Source organism: Rosa chinensis, chromosome 4 (assembly GCF_002994745.2).
Source record: "Rosa chinensis cultivar Old Blush chromosome 4, RchiOBHm-V2, whole genome shotgun sequence".
NCBI lineage: Eukaryota > Viridiplantae > Streptophyta > Magnoliopsida > Rosales > Rosaceae > Rosa > Rosa chinensis.
Genome location: NC_037091.1, coordinates 26,781,056 through 26,806,973, shown reverse-complemented (window position 1 = coordinate 26,806,973; position 25,918 = coordinate 26,781,056). Strand labels below are relative to the sequence as shown.

Here is a 25,918-nt window from a genome sequence, read left to right as displayed (position 1 = left end):
CTAATTAGTCGCGGCACATTAAATGTTTATTGTCAAATTGATGACTAAAAATAACGTGTGCAGAAAGCCATTATTAAATCGAAAGAGATCAAATAAATCACAAGGTTTAATGAATGACAGCAGACCCACAAGTCATAATGAATGACCGTCAAAGAGGTTGATTGTTAGGTGAAACGTTATTGAAGTTTGGGGCAATAAACTTAAATGAGCATCAGGAGGTGTTCACTACACCAATAACTTAAACACACAACACTTTTTACACAACGAAAAAAAAAAGTGTTGTGTGATGAAGAAAAGTGAATCACACAACACGTTTACAAAACTTGCGTTGTATAAGGTGGTTAAAATTATGAACTTTTTAGCTAATAGATCATTGCACAACAGTTATAAGAATAGTTCGTTGTGTGAATAAAAAAAAAATAGCGGCAGATTTCCCTCTTAGCTTAACTCAAATTTGGCTCTAAATTGGTGCTCCAAAGGACAACAGAATAGTTATATCTGTTGTATGAGTGTAGTTTGCAAAATATCATACAACCGTTTTTTACTTTGTGTTGTCCAAGTAATGAAGATATATACTAGCAAGATTTTAATGCATCCAAAATGTCATTCATTCCCCCAAAATGAACAAACTTTGATCAAAATGTAGGTTACATATATGTACTCCTACAACGTAATTTCTTATTTTTGTTGTCTAAATGAGAGATACCTATCCCTAACATCAAAATTGGTACTATGATTGAACATGGGTGGGAACTATCCCTCCTTGCTCCCTCGGCTCAAATTTAAACTATGTATAATCAGACAACATAACTTCATATATGTGTTGTCTGATTCATGAATACAAAACAAACAAAAAAACAAACCCCCGCGCCTTGATAGCTATTATCTCCCACTTGCACAAAATAACAAATGACTTTTTCTTCGAGCATCTCTTCTCAAAACATCATCTCCTCTCGCATTTTACTGTCCATTTTCCTAGATCACTCCTCTCCCTATTGTCTCCGCAATCCCTTCCTCCATCTACATCATGATCTTCGCCTTCACACATCACCGTCGTCACTCAGCCATCACTCAATTCCATTTGTGAATAAATAGGGTTCTGCGTATTATGAACTAGAAAGAAGGAGGAGGTTCTTCAATCCGCTGAAGATTAGTGTTCTTCGATCTCTAGGTTTACAACATCAATTTGGGGATTTGTGGGCTACTCGATTTGGGGGTTTCACAGCTACTCGATTTAGGGTTTTTAGAGCTCTTCGTCCTCTCTTCGATTTGGGATTTCTAGGCTTGTTTTGGTCTTCAAATGAGAAAGGTAATGAAATTTGAGTCGCTGGGTTTTTGGTGTTTGGTCACTTCATTACCTATAGTAGTGCTTCCATTGTTTATGATTCATTGTACTTGAAGGTAGTAACCCCCGACATATTCCATTCTCATACCTATTTATGACTTTTCTTGATGTCTTATGTTTATGAAACAGGGCAGGAATTGAAGAAGACCATTGAAACAGGACAACTCAATTTGCCCGGTAAACTCTTTATCAGTAATTTTTGATTTAGATTTCATGCCTTTGTTGTTAAAGTCAACAACTTTGCCATTAATTCTATGGATTTTCTTGATTATTGGGATTTTAGGATTATTTTTTTAGGGTTCAAATCATCAATTGGGTGACTGTGAGGCCTTTGGATTATGATTTTCAATTAGTGATTTCAGATTTGAAGCTGTGTTTCAGTGTTCAGTTTATGTTTGGAGGTCTATGGTTGTGAAACATTGGTTATGCAGGACGATGAGCATGACATGGATGTTGATACTGCAACTTCTGCTACTCAAGTTCCCAAGAAACATGCCTCGCCTGAGCTAGAGATTTAGTGCTACTTGCTGGTGCTGATTTTTCTGATTGATCAGAAAAAATACAGTGAGGTGAGTGAATATAGTTATCATTACGTGTGAGTCTTGTAGTTTAAAAAGAAACTGGGAGCTTATTGATACAAATCCCTCATTGACACAGTTCACGGTTGTAACTATTGCCTGACCAACTTTCTGTATTTCTAAAACACAAATGCTGGTCAACCTTGTCAAGTTTATAGACCTGTTGATGTTTCTTGATAACATTTTGTCATACCACTCAATTTTGAAAACTTCAAGCTATTTATATCAATTTCGTTCATAGTAGGAATGTTGGATAGTTGAAAGTTCCATAAGATGATGTCTTTGCTAAACCACTTTTGAAAAGTATAAATAAAGAGAGCTAGAGTCCATAACCTTAAGCCTATATTGTTCATACTTCAAAGGTTTTCCTAGTCAGTCTGAGGAACCATAGAAGTTAATTCTCAAGCTAGAAGTTGTTTGAGGAATGAGGTACAGGAATCAGGATACAAGTAATGTTGATATGTACAGGTTACAATAGTTCTTGAGCTACAATATAGACCCACATTAGTCCTCTCAGTTATATGGCATAAATATTTATAAATATATGGCATAAATATTAATAAATATAGGCCTAGAATAGGTCTCTCAGATATTATTTATTAGATTGTCTGTAATTAAGTATTTGGATTTGAAGTCTAAACCGTCTAATATTGGGAAAATATACTTCCCCTGAATCCTGCTCTTAAGAAGCAGCTTTATCATAATTGCTAATATACTTACTTTTGCATGATAGTGCTGTTGACAGAGGATATTCATATTCTTTTCATTTCTTATAACAAGCTTAAATAGATGATATGGACATGTATAAGCAAGAGATTGGATAGCTATCCAAGTCGAACAAGGATGTAGCCTCCTCTTTTATTTTTTAACCTTGGTTATAAATGTTGGTACCTAGAGTATTATGGTTGTTTTATTTTGTCTCACAGCCAGTGGGCACGGCCTGATGGAGACTCTATTTTATAGCCTCTTTTCTCGCTTGTAAAGTGTATAAAACAAGAGCTATTGCCTCTGAAATAATATGGCTCTATTTTCAATGATCTGTGCTTGAGAAATGTGATAGATTGTAAAGTATGTGTGACTGTTTCAATTATCTGACTACAGGTACAACTTTTGCAGCTTTCTTGACCCAAGCAACACTCACAGTAGGTTTCCAGTCCATAAATGCTGGGGTAATTTAGTTTTTATCCAACATTTTGTCTTTGTGGTAGTGTTTATTCTAGAAGCATTTTAAATGTATAATAAACAGGTTCCCTCTATTTTTGTCTTTGTGGTAGTGATTATTCTAGAAACATTGTTACTAGGATGCTATTATTGAGGATGCACACAGAATATTAAATAACTGATTGCTTGACATTGTTGGATCATTTATATATTTTTCAAACTAATTTGACTAGCATATAGGATAATCTGATGGGATATGGAATTGATTTTTCAGTCTGAAGTTTTCACTGTTGAATGTAAAGGACAACTCTAATTGAATGAAAAGGACATAAATTGTAGATACTAAGTGAAAATATTTTATATTTTTTGAAGTTCATAATACCTCTTACTTCATAATAATATCTCAATTTCATAGACTTTTTGAAGTTCATAGATTTTCAGCTGCCCTTTTTACCTGCTAAGAGTAAACCATATGAATTCAAGGACCATTTAGTTTCCTCTTAAGATTTCCTTTGCTTGTCTTCTTTTTCTACGATTTCTTTCCTATAAATATTAAATGGTGTGTTATCCCTGTAATACAGATTTGGTTGGATTGCAGTTTTCATTGTTGGCTAATAAGTAATTGTTGATGGATTCTTGACTGGTTGGATGATGTGAGGGATGCTCTCTATACTTGATGCAAGGAGGAAGTTTCAACAGTACATAAGGTAGAAAGACAGCAATCTATCCATTTCTTTACAACAGTTTCTTCCTTTCTCTTCTTTCACCTGTTTATCAAGTATCATGTTTCTGATTGTTCTTCATGGCTTCATGACTAAAGAACATGTACTTGAGAACTATTGATGTCCTGGCATCAAGGATTTAGTTCTATTACTCTCTTAGCTATAAATATACAAGTGATCTCGCAGAAATTAGAGGGTGAGTTGTATCTTATGATTCTTTTTTACGTACATATGTCTCGATGTTAAGAACAAGGTGTAATTCAATGGTTTGTAGTAGAAGAGATTGAATTTGAACTGCATAAGAATAATGAAGGTACCTTTAATCCGAGTCAGATTGAGCTCACCTCTCTGAATATATGGGTTTGTAGTATACCAATTTTCCATGAATTGGGTGTAAATATGCCATGTTGCTGTTAGTATTTCTTTTCTCTGTTGATACAAATAATAGTTACTAAGCTGTTGTAGTGTACTTGCATTTCCAAATCATATCAATGACAATTCCTATCTCTATCTCTTTCTGCCTATTTATTGATTTTTCCATTGTGTGGAGTCCAATATTTGAAGCTTTAAACTTTTGGGTAGATGTAAGACCTTGGAGTCCAATATTTATTGATTTTTCCATTGTGTGTAGTATACCTTATTAAAATGCTCCTAATAAGGTAGAATAACTCCTAATAAGGTTTAGGGTCATACAAAAATGGTAGGCTTGGTCACCAACAACTGTGGTATACATGACTGAAAAATGACCCTAAACCTTATTAAGAGTTATTCTACCTTATTAAGAGCATTTTAATGCGACGTTTTAACGGTTATTTCCTCATATGTACTTAGTTATTTTCTTAAATAAATCCGTTTAGTTTAGGAAAGTTTCTTTTTCCGGTTTTTAGTAAGTTTCTATTTTTCATTTCTGGAAAGTTTCCATTTTTCACTTTTAGAAAGTTTCTATTTTTCGTTTTAGGAAAGTTTCTATTTTTAGTAATAGTTTCTATTTTCAGGTCCTTGGAGCTCAAAAGTGGAAATGAACTCACGAAAGGAAAGAGGAGCCAGCAAACGTTAAGAGGTGTGAAGATGAGACACAAAAGGCTACACGAATGAGCAGAAATAAAGAAATTAAGCTTTCCTGTTCCAACTAGGAAACCTTGTACAACAGAGAAAAGTGTATCAAGTAAGATTCTGAAGCTAACCAAGAACTTGACCGAAATAATGAAGAAATGGCGTTGGAGATCATCAAGGCTTGAAGCTGACGCAACATGGCCCAAGAACTCTTTAGATTAACATGGATTTTCGGCAAAATGGATAAAAGCCCATTGGATTTTAGGGTTTGTGACGCAAAGAGGTACCCTTGGAGTGTTTGCCGTGAAATACCAAGAGAAAGAGAGAAAGTTGGCATAAAATCAAGAAGAAAATAAAAAATTACGCCAAAAGATTTTCTAGGGAGAGTTTTAAGGAAGAAGAAGTGTGGACAACAAGAAAAAGCTCAAAAGGTGTCTAGATACATTCCCTACTTTCTCTAAAGAGTTTTGGCCAAAATTGAAGTATAAAATCAGAAAATATCTTGTATATTTCGGCAACTAAATATTAGGGGATTATTCTCGAGAATTTTGATTGGTTGGATGACACAGTAGGGCTTACTTGGCAAATTATAATTGGTGGAAGCTATGTGGAATTATTAAATTAATTCCGTGGAAAATAAAGGAGGAATAAACAGCTTGGAGACCAAGTTTGCCGTTCCCTATATATACTCCCCTACTCTAGACGTCTCATACATCCCATAATTCAGAAAATTACTCAAAAACGTCAAGCTCTCTCCATCCTCTAGTGCAATCTCCACGGTTTCAAGCAAGGAAGAAGAAGAAGAAGAAGGAGCCGTGAGCATCATCATCCATCCTCCACCTTGAAGACTTGCTTCCAAGATTCAAGACTCCATAACGTCAACTTCTCCATCCCCATCTCCATCTCACGGTGTAATTCGTCCTAATTCTTTGTAACTTTGTTTGATTTTCGTTGGAATTGTTTCTAGTTGACAATAATGTTTGAACAAAGTTTAATTCTGAAATTTTATGATTGAATGAAGTTTTCGATTCTTATGATTGTGATTCTAAGTTGCTTATGTGAGATTGTTCAATTGAATTTGCTTGATAGAAAACTTTTATATGTTTATCTTATATGGGTCGACACTTATAGGATTTGCATATAATTGGTGCTAGATTTAGGTAAACGATTCACCTAATAGTTTTGTGAGCTTATTTCATAAGTAGTAAAGGCTTTGGACAAAGGTTGAATTTAATTGAAGAGGATTGCAAATAGATGGACTTATTCATACTAGGTTGTGCACTTAAGTTGATAACCTTTCTCTTTGTTTATTGCGTTGAACATGTCTTGATTTGCTAGCTTTCTAGACTTTAATTGCATGTTTGATAGGATTGATCTTTGTGCTTTCACTTAGATTAATTAGTAAAAGAAAGTAAAATATGGGAAATCGTTTGCTTCAAATGTTTCACATGATCAACTTCTTTCTCATGACTTGGAAGAACAATTATAGTGTTGATTCGAATTCGATTATGAACTTGGATTTGATCTCTGTTTCTTATGTTTCATTCTTGTACTTGTGTTTTTGTTTATACTTAATTTTATTTCTTTCTTTTAATTTTCGAAACATAAAACCTAAATCCCCCTTTAATTTCGTAATTTGTAGATATTTTTGTAAATATTATACTTTGTTTATTTTAATTCTTTATTTATTTTACAATGACAGGTGTACCCTCAATCCCCTGAATAGAACACTATATACTAATGATGACATTTTATAGAGTTAAATTATATGCTTGCTTTGAGCGTATCAACGTTGTAGATATAGATTATACAAATCAGAACCAAAAGTAAAGATTAGATGTATAGATCAACTGCCCTTTCTCGGACTTGTTTCTAACTCATATTTCACACATTTTGCCTGGCTTGAATGCCTACAGCGTCGAGCTAGTGCCAACTCCGGTTATCGGTTGGAGGAGGTATCTACATTATATTACATGCCTTTAACACACATATTTACATAATTAAGGTGTTTAACACTAAGCTACTCCATTACATCGCCTTTAACAGCCTTAACACTAATTAAGTAAATTAATTAAGGTGTTTTAGTACTTCAAATTGATGTAGAATTCGATCATTTTAGCAAATCGGTTCACAATGTTGTCACCACTGTCAGAGTATCCCTTTCCCCTTTTCATGGTAAGCTAGCCTCCTCATTCATTCCAGTCCAAAGTCCAAAGTAGTGGACCAAATGATTTCCACTTTTCCAGGGTCTACAAGAATATATTGTACAAATTACAAAAGCAAAAGATGACTGAAAGCCCTGGCCTCTTTTTGACCCCAATAAAGCATGCGTCAAACTTCCTTAATTTTTTGCTCTTTAATCTGGGTAAAAACTCTTGGGTATTGATCGTTTGAACTTTCAAAGTTATGAGAATGTTTTTAGTTAGCCATTTGTAATGAGAATTAGAACACAATTTAATTCAATACTCTAGTATAAACTAATTAGAGAAAAGAGAAAGCCGAACTCCCTATAAACAAGAGAATAAAAAAAAATTAAGTTTTGAAAAACACATGATTCACACTTCTGCTTATCTAGCGGCGCCTTCATGTTGATTGTCGCGTGCTATGGGTGCAGGCGGATGGGCGTGGTTTTAGATGGAGGCATGTGGACTTCATGTTTGGAGCTTTTGCTGAGATGTTTCTGATCCATTGAATGTAGTGATAGTCAAGTTTCTCGCTTTCTTTCAGAACCTTGCACTTTGACCTATCTTTGTTGTTGTTGATCTATCTCTTGTCCAGCCACAAAGTAGTTTGCAGCATGATTCTTATCGAAGGTAACTTGGTGGAAACGGGAAACAAATCGTCATGACTAATTTTTTAGTTTTATTAGGCTTTTATTTTTCTGTTTTTGGTTTGGTCAAATAAGTCTACTTTTTTAAGCTAGGGTTTATGCGTCTTGATTTAGCGGGTCAGGCATTATTATGATATTATTGCTATGGACTATTTGGTTTAATTATGGTCTTTTCTTATTGTTAATGTAACAGGAGTTGCCCCTACACATGCGTTTTTGTACATGGTGAAAAAGGTGATTAGTCTCTTATTGCCATTAGATATAAGAATGGAACTTCTGAGATAAGTTGATCTTGTATAGCTCAGAAGAAAGAACAATTATTGTGGTCGAAATTTGGGCTTCATCGGCTCATGGTAAGTATAATTACTTGTTATAAGTTACGGATATGAATATACTATGCCTATTTGTAGATTTAGGACTTGATGATATCATTCCCACATTGTAATTTCTTAGATTTGAAGAAGTTTTTTTTTTTTTGCCTCAAAAAAAAAAAAAATACAAACTAATGGTTGTAATATAACCTACCCGCATATTATATGCATATACAGGGCCGTTCATAGACATATACAAACATGCATATTTACTTCGTAAAAGTACTGCGTTACTCGAACCGTAAAACAACAGTGTTCGAACAATTCTTATATTTCGGTTGTCATCTACAGTGTAAATCCCAATATTATGATTAAGCCAATAGCATCCAAACGGGGGCAAATCCCAAATCCAATATCAGTGATCATGTCTCAGATGCAGGAGCTTTTTGGGCTTCGGACATAACACCACCCACGTAATGATGGTGCCATCCATGGGCTAATTATTATTTATCAAACATAATAGATCTTTAGCTAGTATATGCCCGCTACTTTCCGCCATTTTTGCTCTCTCAAATCTCAATCTGTCTACCCTATAAAACTTCCAGGAAGTCAAAAATTCATGAAATATCAAATTATTGTCCTATTTATTTCTTTTCTTCTAGCTCTATTTAGCTTAACCAAAGACTAACCCCATATGTGGGAGCGGCATAAAAGTGTCATGAGTTCCTAACTTAAGCAATGTTGACTTGATATGAACAAGTAATTTTGGTAGGATTGAGAACCATGCATTGATGCATATGAAAAACCCAAATTAAAAGAGGTACTAATTAAGTGCGTCGATATATGAATATAATTCTTAATTGTGTGACACAGGGCAGGCCATGGCCAAGCATGTTTAAACACATTAGTGCTCTTACTATCGTCCATGCTAACAATCATGTATATCAGCAAATAACCATGATTACAAGCAAACCCATAATAGAAATAGATATAGCTACAAAGTGATGGAGGAATTGATAAGATTTTTTAATCTGTTTAAAATTGATCAATTGTATATTGGTAAAGTCATTATATAGAAAGAAGCAATTACTTTGCCTTTTGAATTTTTAAAACTCTCTCTCTCTTTAAGAAAATCAAGTGGAATCATGCCCCTGCCAGCCAAAGAAAAAGAAAAGAAGATTTTCTAATAGTAAAGAATTAAGATGGAAAAAGAAACACACACCGGCATTGCCAAGTGAATCAAGTAGCCCCATATATCCCATCCCCATGTTAATTAGAGTGGCCGGCCATGCCAATTTTAGCTAAGCAAAAGAGAAAAGGCCCCTCCTGCTAGCTACCTAGCTCTCTCTCTCTCTCTCTCTCTCTCTCTCTCTCTCTCTCTCTCTCTCTCTCTCTCATTCTCTCAAACCCAGAAATCAATTCAACCCAAATGAAACTAATTGCTGCTTGTTCTCTTTCTTCTTATCCTTCATCACCTCTCTCAAATATTTCTTACTTTACCTCGATTTTTTCATGCAAGATCCAAAGAACTCACAAGCAGCAAGGTATGCCAAAGTAATTCTCTCTCTCTCTCTCTCTCTCAACTTAGTACATTTGTTCTACTGAAAAATCTCTGTAACAAAGAGAAAGAGTTCCCATTATTTATGTTCTTTTCTTTTTATGCTAAAATCCCATTAATTATCTTTGAAGTCGCAAAGTTTATAATTTCATTCTATATTTGATATTATCAAGTCGTATATATACGATATTAGTGTCGAGTTTAAGATCGAATACCCTTAAAAAGGTCTGAATTAATTGGAATCTTGTGTTCAAAAGAGCTGTAACATGTAAGCTGCCGGAGAGATAGCGCACTACTTTCCAGTTCACTAGTCACTACATTGACTCCTTTAATCCTGGTCTGAATTGGAATCTTTTGATCTGCCTCCTAAGACCCATACATGATTGTTCTAACACTGAATTAACCCACTCAATTGTTCCACACCCACATATCACCATTTCACATTTCTCATTATGAGTTTTTTTTTTATTACAATTTCTCAATATGAGTTATTATATATTTTTTTTTAACAATAAGTGTTTCCATGTACCACATTTGAACTATGACGAAGAATTTGGTGTGGCAGTGATACATTTGATAATGATAAAGTGACTAAATGATGCAGATCAATGTTTAGCTGTCATATCATTTTTATTAAATTATGGTTTACCTAGCATTATTACAATTTTCGCTTAAAATCACTTGGCAAAGTTTTTTTCCCCTAAAGAAATCTACCCAAGAAATTTACAACTTTATTGAGTTACGAAATTATTCCACTCACATAATCATATTAATTCTCGGTATGTGTTCCTAACTTTTTTAGGAATAAGGTAAAACAGATTAACACTTTGAACAACAAAAACCTTACTGCATCTTTTCAAAAAAAAAAAACCTTACTGCATTGGTTTTGCATGGTATCAGTTCACTTCAGTCTTGTTATTAAAAATAAAACATTTAGTCCAAAAAAGTCTAGTTAGTTTTGAGATAACAGCCCAATAATATCATGGTGATTGAGGCATTAAATAACTTTTCACTCCTTAATTTGTCTTTGTAAAATTAGTTGTTCATAATACTACCAATGCAATGATAAATTTTTCAAAACAATAAAGGAATATTATTTATAATGATAAAGACAAATTAAAAAAATGGAGACAGTTGGAGTGTGTTGCTATTTGCTAACAATGTACGGTTGATTCACAAATCGTTGATATGACTAAGTTTGGTGATGCCAAATAATCATCCATACGCAAGTGAACCATTTAACTAAAGACTTCAAAATTTTACCACCCACTTCTCTACTTGTCTTATACGAAAAACAAGTGATCACTTGTTAACGTTTAACTGTTTTTAACATAATTATAGTCAATATCTTCTGGAAAAATTAAAACCAGAGTCAGTATATAAATATATATATATATATATATAAATATATGACCTATTGTGTATATATATATATAAACCAATAGGTCATATATTTAGTGTTCAGGTACGTTCTGTGTGTGTACGTTTCAACTATCGAACTAAACTTGGTAATTGGCAGTTAGCTTAGACAACATTAGAATTGAGACTATAAATTAATTTGAGTCCTCATCATGCATGGATTAAATCCAATTAACAAGAATGCACCATACTTCATCACATTATTCTCCTTCCTTTAGGGTATCATCAAGAATCTATATATGCAGAAAGGTAAACACAAGATTCAAATTTATCAGGTTACCATCAAGAATCTATGCATAAGACTGACATGCACTTGTTTTTGAATAGGAAGCCTTGGTATCAAAGAGCAATAGAGATGGGCTCTCTATGGAGATCAAGCATTAGTAGTCCCAAGCTTCCCACAGATCAAGTTCCAGCACCAAATGCCACAACATTGTGGAAAACCATTACCAAATCCACAAACACCAACATTCCTAATTCTTCGAATTCCAATAGACACAAGCTGAGAAAATGTGCCTCCTTAAAGGTTGCGACTTCGTTTACTAGGGTTTGTCTTTGTGCTCCCATATCTTCCTACAATGAGGTTTTTAGGGCTGAGCTCCCACCAAGAAGAAGCAATAGTTACCCGAGATCGAAGCCATTGGGGATGACGACACAAGATCAAAGAAGCATTACCACTATGAGCGCGAGGCTTAGCACTTCCGAGAGAAGAGTTTTTCGTGGGAAATCTCTGACGGAAGACGTTTTGATGAGGAGGTTCGTTATGGAAGAAGAAGCAATGATGCACGTTAGAAGGAGAAATCAAATGGAAGTAATAAGAAGAAAAAGTATAATGAGGAGGAAGAATCTTGGGCCTAGTCGTCTTAGTAGAATGGTTATGGCTGGGGAGGAGGATAATTGATAAGTTTAATTCAATTTTAATTTTGCTGAATCAATTGTTTCGATCTCAATGGTGATTTTGAACTTCTCCTTTTCTGCATGCATGGTGATATATTTTCGTGATTAAATTGTATGGGTAATATTTGCATTCATCTCCTATATAGTGGAAATGATTGATTTTGTCTTATTGTTTTTGTTTTGTTTTTTATTTATTTTTTTATAGAAATACCCGACTAGTTAGCTAGACAGATGGTTTTTCATTCCCCTAATTCTAACTATCGAGCTGCCACTATCTAAAATTGAGGTCATGAGTTCGAGTCACCATAGGGGTAGAAGTGAAATCCTTTGATCATTTGAAGGAAAAAAAAAAATCTTTAATGAGATTAAACAATCGACCCTATTAAACTCTTTCTAATCTCATTAATGTTCTTGACTCCTCTATTTGAGAGAAGATGAGGGAATTTCCAAAAATTTTAGTTATACCAGTATACATTTGACAAATTATAATTGAGACATAGCATCATAACGAGTCGTCTGACATCAATGATCAATCATGACATACATACTTTTTTTTTATGACATACATACTTGTATATGACTATCTGAGGCATTCCACATTCCACATTCCACACACTAACTACTAAGTAGTTCAACCATAAAACTAATTAAGTAGTATTTATAATGGAGTAATTGTCAATGAATAGAAAAGAAATGGTCGGACACAATGACAAAACCAGATACGATACTAGACAGGGAATCAACCAACCTAGATTCACCAAATTAGTACCTGCTTGACCACAAAAACCCTAATCCAATCAAACATTCAAGTACATTAATAATGTATCGTAACGGCTGTCTAGTTTTTATTTATTACTATTTTTTAAGTATAAAAAAAAAACTAAAATTTTGACTTTATCTACTGTTAATGAGAAGCGAATATGTGAGTTTGGTGATAACAAAAATAACCAATATCTCACAATTGACCTGTTACGGACCACCTAAATTGCAATGGAACATAACAAAGTTCATAATTGGTTGGCTAGCTAACTTACTGCTACCTCAAAAATGAAAAATCAATGGCTTGCTTAAAAGCCACTCAAATGAATTGAAAGAAATTGATGAAATATAAAAAAACCTCCACCTCATTTCCAATTCCAAAGCAACGTTCGACAGTGGTTATCTAATCTGCACCCATCTCAATCACTATCCACAGTTGTCAATAATTAAATTAGGTACTTTGTGTGACTACTAGACTACTACTTGGTGAATTATGGTCAACTCATCTATACCCGCGTATCCTTTCTTTGCCAACGACCATTTTCAATTATACGCTATTCGTTAATTAATCATGTTTTTCTCTCCATTAATCATCCCATTAATGAACCTATTTTAACAATTTAAATATGCGCCTCAGCTAAATTTTACTCAAAAAATTCTTACTCACTCTACCGACAAATTAAATTTCTACTCACCATATTTAACCACCAAATGACAAATTTTATCCTTCTACTCTCTCTCTCTCTCTCTCTCCGCCTAGATCCTTGGTGCCCATCGATCGTCCTCATCGTCGTCAGCTCCAGTAGATGAGACCATCAATCACCCCTTGATCGAAGGCAGCCTTAACCCTACCTCTCACCTCCTTCACTCTCTCAAATTCTCATTGAGCTTTCATGAGAAAACTATAGAACCCTCGCTTTTCCAGACACCAAGCATATGTCCGACTTAGCTCAGAAGCCGCCACCAACTCCGATACTAGACGTCCGCTACAAAGCCTGCTCAAGTAGTGGGACGACCACCTGAGGGTCTCACCCGAGTACGACATGTCGTCGCCGAGCACGAAGAAGATTGTGCAGCCTGACAAGATGATGTTGTTGGAGTTAATATTTAATTCGAAGTCGATCATTACCGATCTCACTATCATTGTTGGCGAGCAGAGAGACCACGGCAAGGAAATCGTTGATGCCATATGTGCTCGAATTCTCAAGGTCTAGTTGCTTTTACTAAAAAATTGTATCTAGGATTAGAGATTTTAGGGTTTGAGAAACTTGATGCGGCTAAAATAGCTTCACAATTTAACCCTGCAAAATGTAGTTGTTAGTATAGGGATAAGCAGAGATCGTTCAGTCAGGGGATTGTAGGGTACATCTAAACAAAAAAGGTCAATTTAAATTAGTAATTAATAAAACAAGTATTAACAAGTATTTATCTACAAATTTACACAAGAAACAACCATCAAAAGGGGGGATTCAACTTTTGGTTTCTAAGTTCCTACGAAATAAAACAAAAAGATAAATATATACATGTGATCGACGTCTTCACACTCAAATAAGAATTTCCAAACCATATCAACATGCAATGAATTATTTCAATCTAAACAGCCTAAAATCATGCCAACACTAAATATCATAAATGAATTCGAAGTACAAGTCTGAAGAGATCGAGTACCACTTTAATTCTTCTTTAATCTCCTAAGTTAGGAAAAGTCTATAACTTAAAATATTTCATATAAAACATCACGTTAATACTGAAGAGCATCCGTCAATATTAAATATGAATCATTAAGTGCAATTAGAATTCTGAATCCAAACATGTATGCATCCATAAGAAGTTACAAACGCACAAACATGTAGCATATAATTTCGACCATTGTACATAGCCTTTACCACTTCAATTTATGCCCCAAAACGATTAGGTGAATCAGAACAAAAATTTGGCTTTATTAACCTACAGATTAACATAGTTATTCAACGAAAATCATATGCTTAAAGATATAAAAGGATGACACAAAATCAGATTATAAAGATATCATAAACAAATCAAGAACATAAAGAAACAAATCTAAAAATTACTAACATAAACTCATTCTTAACAAAAATCCAATTTTAATAACAAAGTTCATAAACGAAATCTGAAATTCAATACTAAAGAGTATGAAAACAGAAATAAGGGCCATGGATTACACTTTTTGATCTTCAAGGAAGCTTGGAGAACGTCAAGAGAACACAAGGCTTGGCCTTCAAGAATACGAACAGCCTTGGAGAAGTCCTAAAGCTCTTCACGACAAGAGGCTTTTTCTGAATATTTGGAGAGGGTTTTGGAGATAAGAGAGCTAAGCTAATGAACTGAATTTTGTATGAAGAAGTGATGATTTTGGAGTAGAGAATGACTGCTATTTATAGTGGAATTCTCATCTCTTGTGATGCAATCATGGCCAATCATCCTGAGGTGATTTCTCCTCTAAATTTGCTTGATTTTCTCATGACAAAGTCTTGATTTTTCTGATCTCTTTTCCCCTTAATGACTCATTATATATTCCTTGAATAGTGACCAGATACATCCCTTATTCCTCTCCTTTAAATTGCACTAATATCTTCTTCCAATTGTGCACATAATGAACTCCTACAATCAAGAAAAATCAAAATTTAATTAGTGTTATAATCAATAGTAAATAAGATAATCAAGAATAAATATTGATTATAAACACTCCCTTTTATCTCCTTCAATTCTTCATGATTTTTGTTTTAAGTTTTCCTTGAATTCATCAGTCAAGAGTTCTTAATGTGATGGACTCCCATTAAAATATAAAAATCAGAAATAGAAAAGTTCAAATGAAAAAAGTTTCCTAAAACAAAATAGGAAATATTTCCTAAAATGAAAGAGGAAAGTTTCTAAAACGACTTGTCTTTAATTTACGCTCATTTTTGCTCTTTTTCGCCTGTTTTCTCTATTTCAATCCTTGAAGTACCTAAAAATATAAACTGTGTTATAATTATTAATTTTAAGAGAATAACTTAGCCAAATGAGAGAAAATACATATTAAAAAGGTCACACTTTGTGCTCCTATCAAAACTCGTGTAATGTTTGGGCCTACTAGGACTTGTAAAATAGCGATCTTTTATGAGTTCTATAATGCTCAATTGTAAAAGTTTTGTTGGGGTCAAAAGCTTTTATTGGGGGTCAAGAAAATCCTTTTTATTGCAGGTCACTAAAATCCTTTATATTGAGGGCCAATAAAGGTTCGGTGAGATCTCCGGCAACTTCTCTAATGACCTATGAGATCTCTTTGGGGACCTCCAACAACCTCCCTAGCCACCTCCAGCGAAGTCTCTGACAACTTCTCTCTCTTTATGAGACAAAGAGGGAGAGGATAAAATAGTTCCAAAAAAAACTTAATTGGGTATTAGGGAACATAATCAATTATTTTATGGGTAATAGGGAAATCTATAAATTTGGTGGAGGAAGGGGGGCTAATTTTTCTAAAATTTGGGTATTTAAGAGGACTAATTTCAGTTTGCCCCCGTGAGGTTTGGGGGTAACATCATGTTAGTCCCTGTGGTTTTAATTTAATCAGTAACACCCCTGCACTCTCAAATATCATCAACCGTGTCCAATTTAAATTCCTCCGTCCAAATTGGACATTAATTGCTGATGTGGATGTTCAGTCTCCCAAGGTCGGGTCCACTTGAGGGGCTAAATTACGCTTGTAACTTTTAAATCTATTTAGGGGAATTCAAAAAAGAAAAAGCAAATGAAAATACCAAAAAAAAAAGGGAAAATCGTTCGTACAGTACTTGACCTTTGCCCTATTCTAAACTTCAGTACCTCACATTCAGAAAATATCAGAACTGTACCTGAGGTTCTGACCCCGACCGAAGAATGGTACCTGGAGCCGTTAGCTCCATTACAGAAGCTGACAGCTGGCATATTTTGATAAGTAAATGACCAATTTACCCTTTGTTTTTTTGTTTTACTTAATTTTCTTCATATAACTTCCTCTCTCTCTCTCTCTCTCTCTCTCTCTCTAACTCCCTCCCTCTCTCTCTCTCTCTCTCTCTAAACCTCGCTTATCCACCCGACTACAACAAACCCGAACAATGGGCTCCGATGACCTCTCCACCGTGTTCGCCGCCACTGACGATGAGAAGTACAAGTTCAAGAGGCCGGAGACCACACCGTCCATAAATATCCATCATTGTATTCCCAAGTAAACATCAACACCAACATGATTTTCTTCCACATACTTTCACCATAGAATCCGAAATTTGCCATTCACCCAAGTGAATACATGCTAAAACAACCTTCACCATCGTCACCGCATCAACCCTCACATTCTCCATTACTTTCATCGCCTCAAAAAGACCCAAAACCCCCTTATACCCACTACACTTACTATACTCACATATCAAAGATTCCACCAAACCAAATATATCTCACGCATTTCATCAATCACTTTCTGGGCATAAACCAAATCACCACAACTCGAATACATATGAACCAATTCCATTCAATGACTCCATTCAATCCAAAATCAACCAACTCTAGAAATCCAAAGAAACCCAATTGAAATCTGAACCCAATTCTTAAGAATCCCAGGTCAATTCTGTAGTGCATTTTCGAAATAATGGTTTTGCACAACCTAACCTGTAATTTGATTGAGGGTTCAACTCTTTCTCACAATTAAGGAAACTGCAATCCAATTTGCACCAACATAATCCTTGGAAGCTGCAATGCATAAATTGGAAAGGAAAATTAGGGAAACAAAATTGATCATAGAAGATGAAACAGAGAGCCTTCAAACTTTCTCACAATTTCCTAAAAAACTCACTTCCTGCCTCACTGTTCCAATTCAAACCCAGCAACATATTGATGGCAATTATCTCAACATCGCGTGGATTGATCATCACAGTACCCAATTCTTTCTCCCTCTTTCTCATAGCTTCCAAATCGACTTCTAAGGTGGCAGCAATGGAAGCCATGGCCTTCTGGAATCGTGTCGAATCGACCTGGCGATCTTCGACGCGGTCAGTGAGCTTATTGAAGACTTTGCTCTGTTGCTGTAAGTCCTTGGAGTCCTCGATCCTATCAATTCCTTCTTCGGGTCAGTGAAGGTTGGGTCCGATCTGAGAGACTGTAGTGATATTGGTGGCTCCGTTGAGACCGAATTGAGATTTGGATTCAAGAGAGAGAGAGAGATAGAGAGAGAGAGATGAAAGTTGATGTCGGAGTTTAGGTCGGTGAAGGCTGATTCCGATCTGAGAAACGGTGGCGAAGTCTGTGGCTCCGTTGAGACCGAGGAGAGTTGAATGTGAGAGAGAGAGAGAGAGAGAGAGAGAGAGAGAGAGAGAGAGAGAGAGAGGAACAGTAGGGAGAAAGAAAAAGAAATAGAAAAAGATGAATTAGATAAAAAAAAATTGGATTAAGACATGAAAAGACGAAAATATCCTTCAATTGTCAACTTCTGTAACGGAGCTAACGGCTCCAGGTACCATTCTTCGGTCGGGGTCAGAACCTCAGGTACCGTTCTGATATTTTCTGAATGTGAGGTACTGAAGTTTAGAATGGGGCAAAGGTCAGGTACTGTACGGACGATTTTCCCAAAAAAAAAAAAGAATAATAATAATGCAGCAAAAGATGGAAGCTGCACTTTGATTCAATGATAATGGGGAGCTAGTTTTATTAAATAGCGACAAGCGTGGCCCGTGGCGCACCATTGTACCGATATTGTCTCAACTTAACCACCCGATAGGTGTTGGGTTTTAATCACAAAAGGCCTCGGTTCAATTGGGTGAGATTCACCCACTTATAAGTTATATTTTATTTGTCACTTTTCCAATGTGAGATCTTTCCTCTCCAACATGCCCCCTCACATGCAACCTAGCTCTAGGTATGCACGTGGAATTAATTGACAAACCCGATTCTACATTGGAAATCCTGTCACAAGTCCCACATTAGAGACTTGACCAATCACATAACAATCCAAGGCCCACATCAGACACTTGGCAATAATCCAATCGGAAACTTCCGATGGCCAATTTAATGAACCCAAACTAAGTCCATGATTGGAAAGGAGATTGGTGAATCAATTAATGAATGAACCCATATCCGGGTCCATGATGATGACGACGAATTGAAGAGTGACCCGCTTTGATACCATGTAAAACAGCGACAAGCGTGGCCCGTGGCCCGTGGCCCACCACCATTGTATCGATATTGTCCCAACTTAATCACCCGATAGGTGTTGAGTTTTTAATCACAAAAGGTCTCGGTGCAATTGGGTGAGATCCACCCACTTATAAGTTATATTTTATTTGTCACTTTTCCAATGTGGGATCTTTCCTCTCCAACAAGTTTGCTTTCCAAATTCCAACCATTATTTGAAGGATGAAGGAGTAAACCTGAAATCAAATTCCAACAAATCGAAACAAAAGTTGCAATTGCAATTATCTCTTTTCGATTGCCCAGCTATGTCAGATCAATAAAATTTAGATTTTCACCAAAAATCCTCCACCATAACCTCTATCGATTTTGCAGATCAAAACATAAACACAAAGAGAAAACCCAGCTTGAGGATTGCTCTTCTTCTTCTTCTTCTTCTTCTTCTTCTTCTTCTTCTTAAAGTTACGAGCTCAAGGCCATACTTGGAAGGCTGGAAAGGAAATTTGCAGCTAGTCGACCCAGTTTGATCGCTTCTCTGCTTCAGAAAGGTGAAGAACCTACGCCGAGAACAATATCTTTCAAATCCGAATCACAAAATGCAATGTATCAATATAGAGCTATATGTCAATAGTTAAGAGATAATTATCTTTCAAATCCAAATCACAAAAATGATATCTATATAGCTCTTCAATCTTGAAAGCTTGCCTTGTGAAGACACAGATCCATCAGACGAAGCGCCTGACCCAAATCCAAACCTGATTCCAGATCTAGAATCGCTGATCACTACATCAAACACCAAAGAGACCTCGTGCTCATCAACGACTCAGACTCCAACCCAGACTGAACGCTGTGGAATAAGGCCAGAATCACCATGCTTCACGATCAATTTGAGCTTCAATTGTTATGAGTCGGGATCGAGATTTGGTTTTTGCTTTGCTGTTCTAAGGATGTGAATTTGAAAGAGGAGTGGTTTGTGATGTTGGTTTTTGTTTAAGTCTAGTTTTGTATTGGGATTTTGGTCATGCTTGTTTTGGTGCAGACCTTGATATTGTTTCACGGCTCAAATCTATTTCTGGGTTCTTGAATTTTTCTCATCCCAGTGTGCAATTTAGTGGCTCCTCCGACAATAACCCAATGCACTATCTGATCTTTCATCTAATTATCTCCAAGCATTATCTCAATCTCGGTCACCACTCTTCAAACAAATTCTTCAAATCCCAATTTCCTGGTCAATTAAAGATCCGAACATCATCTAAACTCCATCAGGATCATAGTAACTGGTGGCGTCGGCTTCGTCGGCTCCCACCTCGTCTATAAATTGTTGGTTTAGGCATGTGATTATTTGAAGAAGAAGAAGAAGAAGGGGGAGAAAGAGAGAGAGAAGGGTCGAATATGATCTTCTTCTTTTTCTTGAAATGACTCTTTTAGCCTTTGAAGTGGGTCCCATTGTTTGAGTTAACGTACAAATTAGATAGATTCTGAAAAATTGGACACGGCTGATTGAAATTGAAAAACTCAGGGATGTTTCTGATTAAATTGAGACCACAGGGACTAACATGAAGTTACCTCCAAACATCAAGGGGGTAAACTGAAATTAACCCTTTTTAAGAACAGTACATGAGGTATAGTTCACTGAAAATTAAGGTGAATATACTTTCAAAACTATCATATTAGTACCTGGGATTGAAAATCTGACCCAATTTAGATACATTCCGTCATCTACTCCGTTAGTTTGTATGATTTCTATCATATTTTTAAGGGCAAATTCATCTTTTCAATGATGATGAAAAAAAAAGGTCTCTCTCTCTCTCTCTCTCTCTCTCTCTCACTCTCTCTCTCTCTCAGGTAAGCTTATCCCCGATTTCGATCACCACATCAACCATGTCCGGGTCGACAAATTCTCAAAGACGTCAATTTTCCTGTCCCATTACCACTGGTATGCTTTGGAATTCGCCAACCCACCTCAAATTCTCCATGTATACAGCATCGTTGTCCATGACATCGAAGAAGTATAGCAACACTATAATCACACATGTAACAATCCAACAATCTCGATGTTCCTTAATTTCATTAGTAAATCATGAACCCTAGGCTTTCCATTTGACTTTGATTTGTGTGTGTCTGTAGTTTCATAGTAGGATATAGTTTCTCTGCACAAAACGTTCTATCAGCTCGATCGTATAGGCGGAGGTTTCAACTCTGCCGACAAGTTCTTGTCCATACTTAAATTTCCCGTCAATCCTCTCTCTTAGGTAATCTTATGCCCAAATAAAGGTTGAAGCTTTTATGATCTACGTGTAGCAAAATTTCAAAGATTGAGGTTTTTGTTCAATCTGATACCATATATGTGTTTGATCTACCCAGTTCAGGAATCAGGTCTTTGCAAAATCTTTTTCTTTCCTCTGTTTATATGACTTATCAGTCATTCCCACCAAAATTTGTATTCATTTCTCACCGATTCAATCATGTCTTTGATTTCTGAATCATAGACCTAAATTTGGATCTCAAAGCATCAAAAACCAACATGTTAGGGTCCGAAGTGGAGGGCATAATTAAGAAGATCTCTCATATGTGTCCCAAATTGAAACACCTTTCATTGTTGTAGACCTTGCCAAGCTTCGATCAATTAATGTTGATAGCAAGTTACACAAACAAGTTGGCTCAACTCTATGATGAACATAGCAAGTTACGCAACTAGAACTCGGCCTGAGGTTATGCTACAAGGAAAATCCACATTCAAGAGCTACTTAAAGCCAAATCATACTTTGTCAAAGACCTAATTCCTGAAACTGGGCTTGAGGGGCTTTGGAAAAAGTTATTGGAAGAACCCACTCCTGCGATTATTTGGAATCCAAGTATTTCACTGAAGCAAGTGCTTAGGGTACCAGGTATTCCAAAGGCAACTTTTACAGATTGAGCGAAATAGAGAAATAAATCTTGGAGTTTGTGCAGTGTGGGATCGTGACGAGGTGCGGCGCTGGATCGGAGAGAGGAGAGTTGCATGTGAGGGAAGTGCATCAGAGAGAGAACAAAAATACTAATTTACCCTTTGAAAAATAAAAATAAAATATAGAATTAACGGTGTTATTGAAAAGTCATGTACTAAAAGTGTGTTAGGTTTGTAAAGTCATGTACTAATATGATAATTTTGAAAGTATAATAACCTTAATTCTCAGTGGGCAATAGTTCATATACTATTCTTAAAATTCTCCCTTCCCCTTAAATATTGTGAAATCTTCGTAGGATGACTCTCTCTTGTTTTGTACAGTGACAATCACAAAAAAGTTTTGCTCAGTTATCTTTAGGTTTACATCCAAAGATGAAAAAGAAAACAAATCAACTTAAAATTTATATTTCCACCTCTGGATTAGATGTATGTCAAGCATAATTTCCTTAATCAACTACTGATCATTTAAATATTATTGTGTCCCTGGATCGCTTTTTTTTTTTTTTTTTTAAAGAGATTTTCCTTGGTGAAGAAGCTAATTTTTACCTTCTATGATCTTGTTGGTGAGACACGAAACACGTTCTCAATTAAACTAGGATGTTCACTATATGGAGTAAAACAATTCGAACGGATGTGGTATAACTATCTAAGTAAGTACTTGATCGGCTAGGGATAATGAACAATAAACTATGTCCTTGTGTTTTTCTTAAGAAATCCACGTCAGGATACACTGTTATCACAATCTATGTAGATGATAAGAACCTCGAAAGAGTTGATTATAACCACTGAACTTCTTAAGAAGAAATTTAAGATATAACATTTTGGGAAGACATGATATCATCTTGGCCTAAGATCGACCACTGTAGAGGTGAAATCCTAGTACATCAGTTGAACTACACCTAGAAGGTGTTGCAACGTTTTAGTTATCATGATGTTAAGTCATCACCTACTCCCATGATCGTTCGAACTCTAAACATTAACAAGGACTCATTTCATCCTAAGAGAGACGATGAAGAGATATTAAGCCCTGAGTGTTCATATATGGGTGCAATATGCCCATTATTGTACTTGGCCCAATGTACTAGACCAGATATCTCATTTGTTTGGAATTGTTTAGCTTAATATAGGATCACCACTAGAATGACATTAAAGAGATTTTCCGTTATCTAAAAGGTAGACCTGTAAATTGACCTGATTTGGAGCGGATCGACCTAAATCCAAATTCGTTTACTAATAAAAAATTCAACCCGAACCCGCTCCGTTAACCCGGCGGATAGTTGATAGCTTGATCCAAATCCATATTCGATGGATTAACGGATACCCGATTCACTAATCTGATCCGTTTATAATTTTAAATATTTTTAAATTTTAAATAATAATATTAAATTTATAACATGATACCTCATAAAATATTAAAACAATATGAAGAGTACCACCGAAAATAGAATTACATTATCAAAATATTTTCTACACTCAATAAATTAAGAAAAATTCAAGTCTACATACGTAGAAGATTTCGGCAAAAGAAGGTTACTTGCTCTCTAATTTTCATTCTATTTTCTTATTGGTAGAAGTGATGCAATTCAAGAGAAATTCAAGGGAACCCTAGCCCTTGTCGTTCACTATATAAAGAAGGTTTGTGAAGACATTCTATACACCACAAAATTCAGAATCAAATACACAAACACTCCCCTTTCTCTTCCAAGGTTTCGGCAAATTCAAAGAAGTCCAAAGTTTAAGACCGTGAAGCATCCATTCATCCATTCAAGCATCCTTGCTGTAGCTTTCATCCATTCCACCACCTTTTGAAGCTTCTTGCGTTATTGAAGATCAAAAAGTGTAACCATGAACACAACTTTATGTTTTCGGTTTTGGTTTATTTGTAAAACAAATTTTGATTTTAATTTGATTTCGGGTTTTGTTTTATTATTCTATGATTTGCGATTTCTATGGTGGATGAAAGATTGATTTTAGATATGTAGTTTTCGAATACTATGAAGCATGTTTTAGGTTTTGGGTTTTTAAATTGAAAAGTTGCGATTTCATATATGTTAAGCATGATTGTTAACTTTGAGCTTCAATCCCAATTGTTATGTGTTAATTGATCTTTGGATGCATACTTAGGTTGATGAATATGTAATTGAAACCATATTAAGGTGCCAGCGTTTTAGGCTTTAACAAATTCAGTGGAAAACCTAAAATTACTTAGGTAAATTAACAATGAGTCTTGCATGCTTGATTAGTGTTCTAACTTGTGTTCTTGACTTGAATTGATCAAACTTCCTTCATTTTTAATGCGTTGAAAGTGATTTTGTTAGTGATTAGCTACCACTAGTAATTGCATGATTAATAAGGTTAACTATGGTGCGTTCATTTAGTTAATTTAATTAAGGGAAGTAAAAAGAACTTTGTATCGTTCATCTTTGTTCTTGATTGATTCTATGCTTGGATATATTTTAATTCGTGATTTGATGTTTGAAACCTTGCCAATGTGTTAGTAGTAGTTAATCCTATCTAATTTCGTTCCATTTATATATTTATACTTGATTCTTGGTTTTGATGTGTCACATATGTATATAATTACGTAGTTGTTAAATTAAACAAAATCTTAAATCCCCTTCTTATTTTCGTAAATATTGTGTATATATATTCTTTAATTTGTTTTGCTAACGTTTCATTTTTCAGGAATTAATTAGGCCATAATCCCCGATTGAGAACGATGCCTACTTATTCTTACTATATTGATAGAGTTTTAAATTCATACACTAATTTGTGTACGTCACAATTAATAGCCAAAATTTCTATTGAAAATTCTGTAAATAATATGAAGCATCAAAATTTTCTGTTGAAATTGAAATTTTGAAGTGCCAAATTCTATCTGGAACTAAACAGACAATTACAAATATAACTACTATGTAACATTCGTCCAAATATATATATATATATTACGATACGATGTCCCAACTATAAGACTCAGATCGCATGGCTTTTATATATATATATATATATATATATATATATATTACGATACGATGTCCCAACTATAAGACTCAGATCGCATGGCTTTTATATATATATATATATATATATATATATATATATATTACGATACGATGTCCCAACTATAAGACTCAGATCGCATGGCTTATCCAGTGTCATTGGGTCCACGTCCACCAAAGGCCTACTACCTTTCCTAATTATTCTAATCGTTGTTATTTCTTCCTCCTTCACGATACCAGCTCTTGTTTTTATATTTTATCTAATACCAGCTGTTGTTGGTGCTATCAACTAATATGATGTAAAACATTTGATTTTGATTGTTAACTTATATACAAGAATGCTGTTATGCTATTAAGTCGTTTAAGATGGGGCGGTGGTTTAAGAATGGGTCAGCCAATGCAGCTAGACCAGAATGGAAGTCATTTGGTCCTTTTGGACGTAAAAGACCCAAAGTTTAGACTTGACTCTCCCAACTTAGAATTTGGTCGAAACAATAGCTACTTGTGTACCACTCTCTTTCTAAATATAATAATCAATATTCATATTTTCAGGTGTAATTGGTTAAAGGTTGAATGGAATTTAAGTGCACATTCCAAGCTTAGGGGGCAAAGACATATTCAAAGGTCAAGATATATGCTCATTGTTGTAACGTGGTTTAGAATTTTGAGACCTGCTAATCTTAATTTATAATTGTAATCAGATTAAATGAGCTAGCTAAAACACAATCTGCGTACATCTAAACCACACGAATTCAAGAAAATAAAAGCAAAGCTGTTTCATCAAAATCTCTTCAAGTTTGTCAAGTTCTACAGATTTCAATAAAGAAGAATAAAGTTGCACAACTCATACCTCGTCAAGTCTATCAAATGATCAAATGATACTCAGCACATAATTTTTATTTTAATTGAAAACATTACATAAATTGAATAATAAAATAAATGAAAAGTATGTTTGAACAAAACACCAAAAAATGTTATCAAAATTTTAGATATTATTTATAATAAATTTTCTTCATAATTTTAGCTAGATAATTATTGGCGTATCTCTCACTGGAAGAATTAAATTGATGATTTGACACTTCAATTTAATACTGTACTGTAGTTACTATTATAACTTAATAAATAAGCAAAACCTATTAAATTAAGAGGGATAGAGGTTTTTTTTTTTTTTTGCATTTTG

General features: G+C 35.0%; 1 protein-coding gene across 3 annotated transcripts; it reads left to right on the top strand.

Moving 5' to 3' along the window:
- Positions 1-9,248: 9,248 nt before the first annotated feature.
- Positions 9,249-12,043, top strand: LOC112200472. 3 transcript variants are annotated; one of them, XM_040519130.1, is made up of 3 exons: positions 9,249-9,341; positions 9,378-9,554; positions 11,305-12,043. In XM_040519130.1, the coding sequence occupies exons 2-3, from the start codon at positions 9,430-9,432 to the stop codon at positions 11,876-11,878; spliced, it is 699 nt and encodes a 232-aa protein (XP_040375064.1). In that variant the 5' UTR covers positions 9,249-9,341; positions 9,378-9,429; the 3' UTR covers positions 11,879-12,043. The 3 variants fall into 3 exon arrangements, with proteins under 3 accessions (XP_040375064.1, XP_024197271.1, XP_040375065.1); XM_024341503.2 differs by lacking the exon at positions 9,249-9,341 and having other exon boundaries at positions 9,348-9,544; XM_040519131.1 differs by lacking the exon at positions 9,249-9,341 and having other exon boundaries at positions 9,348-9,554; positions 11,309-12,043.
- The last annotated feature ends 13,875 nt before the right edge of the window (positions 12,044-25,918 follow it).